This window comes from Oreochromis aureus, linkage group 17, assembly GCF_013358895.1.
Source record: "Oreochromis aureus strain Israel breed Guangdong linkage group 17, ZZ_aureus, whole genome shotgun sequence".
NCBI classification, from domain to species: domain Eukaryota; kingdom Metazoa; phylum Chordata; class Actinopteri; order Cichliformes; family Cichlidae; genus Oreochromis; species Oreochromis aureus.
The window spans coordinates 30561554-30574128 of NC_052958.1; the positions used below are offsets into that span (position 1 = coordinate 30561554).

Genomic DNA, 12575 nt, shown 5'->3' on the forward strand with positions numbered 1-12575 from the left:
GATCTTGTATTTGATGACCTCTTAACGTGCTTGGAAACAGGTGGACATCCACTGTTGCACTGTTTCCTGTGATTTTTACTTGTAAAAGTACGGTGTTTTCAGCCAGCATCTGTTCCAACTTTCCATTTTTCAGTTTGTGTTAAAACATCTGTGTTTATAGTGAGTTTTTCTTTTTAAGCATCTGTAAAGCTTTTTTTTTTTTCTTCTAGATGTTTTCCTCAAAGTCACAGTTGCTGGCACACAGCAAATGCTGGTTTCTATTAAAGGGGGTCCAGGACCAATGATGGGCCAAAAATGTATGACCTGTCCGAGCCACTTAAGGATCGAGAGCACATATGCTAGAGGAGTGTCTGTTGACAGTGGTTAATAATATTCTCAGTTACAATCCAATTTCTTTGCTTTGAATCTCCGCGGATGCAAAGTCACGGTTGCAGTCATGTGAAACCAATTAATAGTTTCCTCTGTAATAACTGCACAGCTGTTTGCAAGGTGTAGATCTGTGAACTCTTGGAGATAATCCTCAAATCTGACAGTAAACACGCAGACTGAAAAACAAATGCTCTGACTATCACATGAGAGGAAACACCCGTGTGCTCACCTCAACCGAACCATTTGCAGTGGTAAACAAAAACACACACCCTGACTGGACAAGAGCTCAGCGGGTTTACACGGGAAAACAGTCTCAGTGTGTGTCTGCAGGCCTGAAGCAGCTCACTGACTCAGAGCAGACTGTAATCCACGAGACTCACCGATTCGTTTTAATCCACCAAAATGATCTATAATTTGGATACCTGTGAATCACAGAGTTCCTTTAAGGTTTGTGTGGATAGGCAGGTTTGTTTGTGCAGGGTCACAGTGATGCATGCACTGGTTTCTATTTCTGCTGGGCAAAGAATGAGGCCTGCAAGGCAAAACAAATAGTAGTAGAGGTATAGGTTTGTGCGCATGTGTTTAGAGTGTGTAGATAAAAACTGTGTGAAAGGCTCTATTAACTATCAACACTGTGCGACTTGGCACACTGAAATCTATCCAAACAACACGAATTTAAGGTTACGTACCTTAACCCCTCCCCCCCCGTACTGTATTTTTGTTGTTGGTGTGAAAGCTAGAAGCTGCGTACGAGAACAGGTGAAAGAACATGCAATGCTGTGTGGAGTACTTAAGCATTTAGTAAACCCTCCACCACAGAATCCTACTAATGGGATAGAAGAGCTCTCTGAGTGCTCTCTGGGGACTCAGTTCGAAAAACTGAATAAAACCTGTAGCAGAGAGTTAAATGGGTTCAAGAAGCTGGCTGTTCCTGCTGTCTGCAGCACAGTTAAGGAGGTAAAGTCGACGGCATGCCAGAGCCCCCGTCTGCTTTGCCCTTAGATGGCAATTGGATGCTGTTCAACCCAACAACCTTACAGCAACAAACCTAAGTCTATTCAAATCCACATGCTCACATCAAGGGAAAAAGCAATGTGTGTGTGTGTGTTTGTGTAACATTCAGGTACACACACACACTATGTGTTTTTACCTCTTGCTCTCTAACAGGGCTGAAGGTAGCCAGATTTTCAGCCAAGGAGTTTTACGCTCAAAATGAACCCACTTTTATTTTTGACGGAGATAAAACAAAATAAAAGACAAAAAAATGTTTTGCTATCCCGGGTTTTTTCTTTTTTCTTTCAATATTTGACTTGATCATTATCCTCAATAAATCTAAAATCTGCTTATGGCTCAGGCTTCTTCTGCTGGGCTGTGGTTGTGTCACTACTCAGCGTCTGCGTCCCTGCCTGCAGACTTGGAGAAAATAATTATCTCAAACAGGGCTCATGCACCAATCTTCCTCCTGTTATCCACTTGTTTTTCTTACCTCCTCTCTCTCTCCAGGCCTCTCCTCCCTCACGCTCAGTCTTCAGCCTCCAACACACACATTTCTGTCTCATCTCCCCACCACATTCCTGGTAGAGATTTTTTTTTTTGGTTGTTTTTGAGTAGCGTGAGCGCAGATAGACACAGTAAACACACACACGCACACGCACACACACACACACACACACACACACACACACACACACACACACACACATACACACAGTGCAGACATAGCCTGAGGGTCTTCAGTGTGATGCCAGTATTTCAGACAAGTTGACATTTCCCACCCAGTGTCTGCCTTGTGCGCACCAGTGTGTGTGTGTGTGTGTGTGTGTGTGTGCGTGTGCGTGCACACACCACGCTCTTGAATGAAACTGTGTGTAATTAGTCTATTGTCTTAGTAGTATTCTCTATGCTAATTAACCTCGCCTTATCCCGTTGAATGCTCCCAGGCTGGCTGAGTATCTGATTGGCTTTGGAAGTGCCGTGTGGCCGTCTGATTGGTTAGCAGGAGGTGTATTTGCTACATAATCTGCACACAAAGCATCTTTAGCACCCCGCATCTGGGAGCTAAATGACTAATTTATTCTCTCACCCTGAGATTGAAGTTCATTAAAGCAGAGCAGTGCTTTGTCAGAGAGAATCTCAGCAAAAGTAGATTTGTGACCCATTTTTATCATGCTGTAAGCCATTTTTAGAGATTTCATTGTATACCAGCTACAGTGTCAGTAGTCATGTGTCAGCTTAAAAGTTAAACACTAGCTGTAATAGCCTCACCTGTACACTGACTCTGATATATTGGCTGATGTTTTTCTTTGTATGGACTCACATTTGACTCCAAAATACTTTGCCCAAGTCCTGTGACTGCAACACAAACCCAAATCATCCCCCCTCCACCACCATGCAGACACCGTGAGGTGTTTGTGCTGATATGCTGTGTTTGGAGTTTTTTTGTGGCGCTGTGCATTATAGCCAGACAGCTTCACATTGGTCTCGTCTGTACAAATGACTTTGTCCCATAAGTTTAGTATATTTTTCATGCAAACCAAAAGCTGTGCTGCGATGTTTTAAGAGAGAAGAGGCAAGGCAACCCATCCAACCAAGCCATACTTGTTTGGGCTTTTTCTAAGTGCATTATCATGAATCCATCATGAACATTTAACATGCAAACGGAGGCCTGTAAAGTCTGACTATCTGATCTTGTGGTGAATTTGCTGGGACATCCACTCCTGGAAAGACTATCTTCCATGTTTTCCATTTGTGAATTCTGTTTTTAACTGTGGAAAGATTGGAAAATTGTTTGAAAGTGGACTTAAAACAAGCTTCCTAGCTTGATGGGCAACAACAATTGCTTCTTTAAGGTCACTGCTGATGCTTTTCTCCTTGGTATTGTGCACCTTCATGCTCCAGACCAGCAAACTACCAAAACTGCAGCTGATCAATTATTCAAGTGTTTTTGATTATCATCACCTGACTACCGCTCTCAATTCCTATGGAACAGCGAGGGTGTACTTGGTTTGGTTTTTTGTTTTTTTTAAGATTGCATAGAGTCCTGTAAAACCCCCTTTTTACCAACAACGACTTCATGAACATTTTCAATCGGCAAACAAGCCTTGGCTGTATAAGCTTATCTACCTTGGAGCTATCTTAAAGTACAGGGTAAGGACAGCATGAAGCTTCACATTTACTGATATTATGAATTTACCAATCGACCGGCTATGTTCAAACCGTTCACTAGGACCTGTATCTGTATCTCCCAGCAGAAATAAAGGCTAACTGGGCTGCCATTATTTTTATTTTTTGCTCCTTAGTTTCTATATAGTGAAATGTTCATGTGTGTTAATGTTCAAAAGCATTACTGCAGCATTATTGATGTCATCTATGATTCTCAGTATGGGTTATATAAAGATAATGACAATCTATTTTTCCACTAGTGAGTCATAAAAGTGGAGTGCAAATCTGTAATAATCTTTCATCATATTGTAATTAACTGATAGGGAACTTACACTGTTACACCTTCTCTGGTCCGGAATTTTGTTATAATGGGCATAATGGGTTAAGCAGAGGACATTTGCCTGAGCTGGGATTGTGCATGAAGCCAAAGGTCAACATTATTTTCAGTATGCTATCTATGCTGGTTTGGTTAGAGAGACTTAAAAAAAATAATTTCCTCTAATTTTTCAGTTTTTAAAACTTTAGACTTTAAAACCAAAAAAATAGGGTGGTTTATTTATTTTGTTAAAAAATTTTCAGTTGAAGTATTTTTCGCTCTGGCTAAATGATATCGCTTTCACTCTCAATGTAAGTATTTTTATCCCCAGCACACACTGTACAACAGTCCAAATGCATTGTGATGGAGGGGTCTAGTGTTACTGCTGTGTTTGTGGAGGCATCTCTTCCTGTGATTATGTGGGGATTGTGTGACAGGATGTTGTGTTCCTGCTGATGATAATATTGCTGTTAGTTCACCTTTCTGCTGCTTTCAGGGTTCAGCTTGTATGATGTGTGTTATTTTGTGAGCTAGTCGTTTTTAAATATCACATAATATCAGACAGAAACGGTGAAATCAAATCAGGAGGTGTAGGTGTTCATCATTTTTAATATTTAATTTGTACATATGAACATTGTTTGGGATCAGTGTACCAGCAGTTTAAATATTAAACTTAGTTGATCAGTTGATAGGCACAGCCAAGCAGCACTCTGTTTTCCGTGGATGATCTGGTTCTTTTGGCTCATCAGATGGTGACCTCCAGCTCATATTGGGGAGGTTTGAAGCCCAGTGTGAAGTTGCAGGGATGATAATTGGCACCACCGAGTCCAAGGACATCTCAACAGGAAAAAGTGTTGATGGAGCGTTAGGTCAGAGAAAAGTTACTGCCTCAAGTAAAGGAGTTTAAGTACCCTGGGGTCTTGTTCACAGGAAATGGAGAGATTGATAGATGTTGCAGTGAAGAGGAAACTGAGTGTGAAACTGAAGCTATCGATTTACTGGTCAGTCTACCTGCCTGTCCTCACCTGTGTCCGCAGGCTTTGGGCAGTGGCCGAAAGAAGAGATCACGGATACAAACGACAGAAATGAGCTCCCTCTGCTCGTGTTAATATTAGAGTTGTCATTATACTAGAATTTCAAACTCGATACTGAGGAAAATACTTGCTACTCAATACCATTTTCGACACTGCAGGGAAAATTTTGACCCCGTCCTGCAACAACAGCAGTAATGATAAAGAAGTCAATTCCTGAAAAAGTTAAGTTGTAAACTTCCAGCTAATTTTTCCAAATACAAGTTAGAATGAACAAAATAAGCATTTAAGATGTTTGTCTTACAAAAAACAAAAAAAATCTGTTAATATAATTACAGGTCACAATGGGTAAAATGTATTAAAGTACAAAGAGTACAACAAGTAACACACATAACACATCTCAGTAATTCATTGTAGAATATCATCATTGAAAAGTTCAAAATGAATTTTGGATAGAGTCGGGCTAAAATACACTGTGTATACGCTGTGAAACACTGAACCGGTCACTGCTTGCATTTTAAAGCTGACCACACGGCTGTCTACATCAAAATGAGAAAGACATTTTAATAAATTATTGTAAAAAACACAAACAAAAAAACCCAACCTCTCATCCACTGTCCCCACTGCTCCGCCTCAGTCTGCAGACCTTCACATCCTCAGCTGCAGAATGATGATCACCGGTGCTGACTGACTCTAATTGATTGTGTAGGCAATCTGTCTGCATCTACAAATTGGACGGCAGTTATTTGCAGACCTTCACCAATCTGTCTGAGAGTGATTGCAGTCAGACTGCAGCTGTTTGGAGACTGGTTGCCTCCTGGATGTCTTCTCCGTGTAGGAGGGGAGAACCTGGGACAAACTCCAGAGAAAGGAGGTCTCTCAGCTGGCTTGGGAACCCTTGGTGTTCCCCTGAACTAGCTGGAAGAGGTTGCTGGGGAGAGGAATGCCTGAGTTTCTCTTCTTAGACTGCTGTCTAACTCTGATAACGGCTGACTGGCTTAACTCGGGACTGGATACACTGGTTAAAAAAAACTATTGCAGGTCTTGTTACTTAGTACTTACCGTAGTTACGAGGAATACTAGATGTCCAAAAACTGATGTTTGACTGCCTGCAGAGAAAGTGTGAGTGGTGCAGGTGCCGTTACTGAGACCAAGCCACATTGCAGATCCCAGATTTAGGCTGCAACTCTTCAGCCAGCGTTATTTTCATCCCAGAGAAGACCGGGAAGATGCTGTCATTTCCCCAGTGAGGCAGCCTGTGCTCAGCTTGCCACAAACTACAGGATGAGCTCATACTCGTATTACTTATTCATAGGCACCGTCACAGAGGCTGACGCAACCACAGACAGACATGCTGCTAAAACGAGCCAGACAGGCTGGCAAGAAACAGGGCCGGTACGCATTAACCAGATGCAGCCAGACAGACAGGATGCAGAAAATATTGATCCAAAAGCTCCAACAAAACATGCCGATAGCTGTTTTTTGATTTTTGTTTTTTCATCCTGCTGCTCGGCTTCTTGTTTTGTCTTTTGCTGCTCGGTTTTGGGTGAAATGTTTTATGCTCGAACAAGAGAGTGTGCCGTTTGCAGTTGATTTCTCAGTTGGAGAAGACTGCCAGCACGTCCCATAGAGACCAATGGGAACTCTGTGTCTTTTCCTGCTGCTTGTGTGAACATGCTGGGGTCCCTTTGTTTATCTCGCTGGTTGTAATTAGTGAGCATATTCTTTGACTGATGGCTGCTTTGGACTGCAGGCCCCCCTCTTGTTTTCTGTTTTTGAACCAGACAGAATTTCTTCCACACTTCACAGTGCACCCGATGTTACAAGCTTTAGTGAAGCACTTATTATGGACCTCAGTGGACAGTGGGGAGGAAAATGTGGCAGAATAGTAGAGTGATACATTGAATTAGAGTATAGCAGGAGGGGAAAAAAAATGGCTGTGTCATTTTTAGTAACATGCAGTTTTTTCCACATTGGTTAGAGAAATATGATTAAGAGTAGCTGTTTCTGCATGTGAACTGAGGTTATAATAATAATAATTATAATAATTGCTTTTTGAAATTGCCAGAGATGGGGCATTGCCACATTTAGGATGGCAGGCTGGTGTGTGTGGTGAACAGTAGATCCCTGTTGGTGGAAATCAGATTCCAGGATGATGTGAAGGGAAGGAGGATGTCCTGGGGTACTGTGTAGGGATCTGTAGGTGAGGAGGGGGATTTTATAGGAGATACAGAACTTAACCAGGAGCCAGTGAAGATGCATAAGGGTGGGGGTGATGTGCTCCCAGGGCTTAGGGTGGGTGAGAACTCTGGCAGTTGACTTCTGAACATATTGCTAATGATTTTAAGATCATACTTGGCATTTAAATCTGGTTATCATCATGGGTTTCAAGGTTTCAACATCCTTGTCGTTAGGCCAGAAATACAGTGTAAACAAAGAATTCAAGTTGCTGCTGACACTGTGCTGTTCTCCGTACACAGCAAGGTAAATTGCAGTATTGTTTCGGCTTCCTTTTGTTCTCTTTGTGTTTGAAGAAAGTAATAACTGGACAAGCAAGGACGGGCTCTTTCATGTTTGCCTCTGTGACCTTTATTTTTCTCCAGTTCAAGCTTCATGTTGACACACACATGTGCACACACCCACATGCAGCCCAAAGCACACAGAGCAGTAGGTCGTGTAGCTCACTTGATGGGTATTTTGATGTCAGTGTCCACAGTAGCTGACATATTTCCACCTTTTTGGTTTGATTTTGTCTTAACTGAGAGCTTTCAGTACTTTGAAACAGTCAAGTGTTCATCTAAGTTGACAGAAGTGACAAGGCTGTTCAGTATTTGAGTCAAAAAGGCAGACTAAGATCCACTATAAAAGCAGTAATGGTGCGAGCTGGTTCCAGCTGAAGAATTGCTACAGCCATTAGAAAATCTACAGCCATTGTGGTGGCCTTACGCAAAACAATTAAGTAACCAGCAACCACCAATGTGGGCAATAGATAAGAGTGTTTGTCCTGGCAGGGTCCAGGGTTGATTGTGTTTGATGGGGGTGATTGTGGAGCAGGATGCTTGATCCTTTACCGCCATGAGTCAGTGCACTGTTAAAGTGTGTGAGTGGAAAAAATAATCTAAAATGCAACAACAAACAAAACAAAACAAAAAAGCTAATATACTAAATTATAAAGTTTAAAATTGTTGCGACACCAGTTAACAGTCGAGCCTTGGTTTCCTTTTCAAAAAACACCTCAAGGAGAACAACCAGAACCCAAACCCAATGAAGCTTCTATCGGTTTGAGAGAGAAAAGAACATTTCTGGGATGTAAATGTTCGACCTGACTGCTTCCTGTCTGCATTCTTTGCGTGCGTATCCTCTGTCTGTGTAAGTGCATGGAGAATATATACATCTCCTCTTCCAAGCTGAACTGATCCCCTCTGGAGAGTCAGAAACCTTTGACTGCAGGAGCAGGGCAATAACTGCAACTACTGCAGTGAACAGATGATCGTTAGCCCCTGAAAAAGAATGCTGCAGGACATTTTTGACAGTTGTTGCATGATTCAACTCATCCGGACATGTAAATGCATTGTTCAGTCACAATAAATGTAAACAGCTGGCTTGGAAATCTTCAGTTGGATGGATTTCAGTGAGAATGGATCAAATGTGTGCATGTGGCCACAGACACTGATTTCACTGGGCTTTGGGTTCCTGATCAAACCACCAATAATACTGAAGTCTGAAACAGTATGTCATATATAATTTGTAGGATTCAATCATTAGTCCGTCCTCATGCTGATTTTAATTTTGCTGCTTCTGATGTCGAGTCTGCAGCTGATTTATTGTAATTTGTCCACATGTGCTGGTTTAAGTCAGGGATGCACGAGATGTACACAGCTCACTAACACTTTTTAGAGCTGAGCCAACAGAAGGAAATGTGTATCTCATTTGTATGTACAGAGTCATTCCGCATGGACTGCTGAGCAATCTTTGAATTTGAACCCTTTGTTGACCGTGTCCTGAAAGTCCTTATTAAATGTGACTTTTTCTGTCTTACTGTGTTTTTGTCTTTAGGACCAGTTCGAGAATCTGGACAAACACACTCAGTGGGGGATTGACTTTCTTGAGCGCTATGCAAAGTTTGTCAAGGAGAGGCTGGAGATAGAGCAAAACTATGCCAAGCAGCTACGGTACACACACACACACACACACACGTACACACACACACACACACACACACACACACACGTACACAAAATGTCAAATACAGAAAGTTATATTCATATACTGTAAGACAAAAAAAGCATAAAATGCAGCTTTATGAGACACAGATTAAGTGTGATGGTGTTGTCTTTTTCTTCATACACACACTGGGAAATCCTTTGATGCTGAAGATTCTATATTGGAGCTTTTTTGTGCATTTGATCAGGCTAATGTAAATGCTGTCACTCCTGGGACTGAATCCCAATTGAATATTTATATCCTTTGGTATAATACAGCTGCGTGCGCACTGTTCGGTTCATTAAGAGCAGTAACACACCAACAGCAAAAAGCCTTTCTTCAAGACAAAAAATGCAATATACTTTTATTCTAGTAATGTATGGAAGATTTAGAGATGAAGTGCACTTGTTTTTTGCTTTTTTTTTTGTCATAGAGACATGTAGCACACTTAAAAAAACAGTCTAAAGCAATGCACTGATAACAGGAATGAAGACATGAGATGAAATGATATAAAACTAAAAGAAGGGTAAATGTATGTATTAAACAGCAGCCTGTCTTTGTCTCCAACATGCTCAAAATCTGAGCTATGACAGCATCAGCACTTTGCAGTGCAGACCTTTATTAGAACAGTGACTCGTGTGTTTATTCACTGTCTGTTAATTCAAGTGTTGTAAACCTTTTTCAAAACTCAACGGGCACGGATCCAGCACCTCGCATTTAAAAACCAGTAGAGTCCCACTGGTGGCGCATTTGGGATTTCAAAGGGGGGATATCTCTTGTGAATAGATGAAAAAAAGACGCACATCGCTGAGGATTTGTGACGTGTGAAGAATGATCAAAGGTCTGCATGAAACATGTTTCCAAGAAATCGGGCAGAAACTCCTTATTTTGTCACTGATAGCAAGACAACTCGCATGCATGCGTGTGTGAGCGCGTGCACACACTCGCATGCATGCGTGTGTGAGCGTACACACACACACACACACACACACACACACACACACACACACACACACACACACACACACACACACACACACACACACACACACGTAGAGTTTGATGCACACATACATTCCTCTGCACTCTAGCTAAATAATTAAATCACGGTGTAACTGTAGTCTGTACTATCAGAGCCTGAGGGAATGGACAGGCAGAGACTTTGATGTTTAAATCTGTTATTCATCTCTAATAATAAACTATGATGCCTATTTTCTATATATATGTGTGTCTGCGCGCATTTTTGTGCATGCATGCCCGTGTGTGTCTCTCAACCGGGGTTAAAATGTCTTACACAAGTCTGCTTCTCTGTGTCTTTTGTCTGTCAGGAACTTAGTGAAGAAATACTGTCCAAAGCGCTCCAAAGATGAGGAGCCGAGGTGAGTAACCTTAAGTGTCTGTGTTTCTGCTTTTGTTTACTTGTCGGATGTCTGCAAACGGTAAGAGCGGAAAAGGCCTGTCGGACACTTTATAAATACTGTTTGTCCGTTGGAAGGACCCAGACGCTGGCTTTGATGCCACGGCATACGTGTGCTTAAAAAAAAAAGAAAAGAAAAGAAAGAAAAGACTAAAAATGTCAAAACTGTTCAGTCTTTGTTTTGTTTTTTTAATTCTATGCACAAGTCACAACTGAATCACATGACTGATTTTTGATTTGACCATTAAGCTGCGAGTTTGTGAAGGCACGCACTCATCATGGATGTAAATATTTTTGCTATCTTGGGTTTCAATAAATTCTGTGAACAGCTTTTTTTATGCAGGACTAATTGCATAACATGTATATGTCTCAGGAATTTATTATTGGTGTCCTGAAATACATTTTAAGTTGAAATTAAATATACATAGTCAACAATATACTTGCACCGTTTTAGATTCTTTCAGAGGTACTAAAAGTTCCAAAATATCTTGACAAGGCGAAGGCCATTTAACTTCCTGTGAGTGATCATGACTGATCACAGCTGCAGCTTCTTTTCTTATAGGTTTTCTTTTTCACAGCACTCATCGGTCTGACCAAGAACAGTAAAAAGTCCAGAATGCTCAGTTCAGATCTGAAGACGAGAACTGTAGATTCACACGCGTCTATGTTTCTTGGAGCCATTTCTAAGGCCCCAGTCACACAGACCTAGAGACCAGTTGGCAACTACCTGGCAACCACCGGGCACTGTGGAAGAATGACTATAATTTGACCAGTTGTGAGTGACTGTTGGTGGTTCCTAGCAGTCATCGTGAAATCCCTTGTTAAAGCTCCAGTTATGCAGGCCAAGAGATTGGTCAGTGACTGCCTGGTAGCCACAGGTCCCTGGGGAACAATGTGTATTCCCTGAATGGTTGGTGAACAGTTGTGGAAGGTTGTTGGTGAAACTGGTCTTAGAGGTACCGTACATAGAATGAAAACCTAGCAAGAGCAGATTGCCACAGTTGTTCGTAGGTTGTTTAGAAGAAACCAGCTTCTCTGCGACTCTCTAATTTCACGCAGCAACAGCCTTCAAAAACGACACATTTTTCCCTTGGGACATGACGTGACCAGCGGGTTGCCAACTGGTTTCTGGGCCCGTGTGACTGAGAGCTCCAGAGTTTAATGTTTGCAGAACATCAGATTAAAATACCATAAAGGTACAAGTTGCTGGGGAGGATATCCATTTAGCTTAGGTCTGAAAGAGAGGCTGGCTATCACGCTGAGATGAGTTGGTTCAGATGGTCAGAAGAAAATCCTCCAAGACATCAGTGAAACATCAATGTCACTGTCTGCTGTCAAGAAGCTTCACATCACCATGGACTGATAGGCTGTTGTCCAAGAAAGACGCCTGTTCTCCAGTACTGAGAGCTTCTGGAAATTAAATGGTCAGATGAGTCACACCTGAGATGCAACTTTGTTTTGTAGGCGGAAAAGTGAGGACCAAGAGCACTGTACCCATAATAATGAGGGAGGTAGACTGCCTCAAGATAACCTCAAACTGCCGTTTGAAACTTGGACTCAGCTGGGCATTTCCACAGGGCAGTGACCTCAGTCACACATTAAAGCTGCCTCTGGAATATATAAAACAACTAAAAGTCAGTTACCAGGAAAACAACCATTTCAATTTAACTCCACTAATCCTTCCTAGAACCAGAAATTGTGCCAGAAACTTGTCGACACCAGAAGCACCTGGTAAAGGTGCAGCTTCCCGAGAGTCACTTTAAAAAAAAGAAAGAACAGGTGCGCTGCATGTAAAGTATGTATACCCTGTATTTATTTCTACAAAAATTAAAACTTTGATTTAAATGATGTTTGCAGTGTAATCATTCAGCCTCAAAACAACAACAGTTCACAGAAATGCTTGAAAGGCTAATATTATCAAAACATTCACCTCCATGATGAATGTAAGTAAGCTTCTAACTGCAGTGGTATGCATTAAAATGAGTTCCACACCAGTTTGAGTGTCATTTATATGTAACTAAAGAATATGACACAAATAAAAAAACTAAATAAAGCAGTGCAGAATGTTTGGACGTAG

At 41.6% G+C, this 12575-nt stretch overlaps 1 protein-coding gene across 2 annotated transcripts in view; it reads left to right on the top strand.

Annotated features, from left to right (window-relative positions):
• Nucleotides 1-12575, top strand: part of fnbp1l (formin binding protein 1-like) — a 50554-nt gene that overhangs the window by 20627 nt on the left and 17352 nt on the right. For both annotated transcript variants that reach the window (XM_031733777.2, XM_031733776.2), the window contains exons 2-3: nt 8935-9050; nt 10410-10460. In XM_031733777.2, the coding sequence (XP_031589637.1) occupies nt 8935-9050; nt 10410-10460 (167 nt within the window). The remainder of the gene's footprint in view (nt 1-8934; nt 9051-10409; nt 10461-12575) is intronic.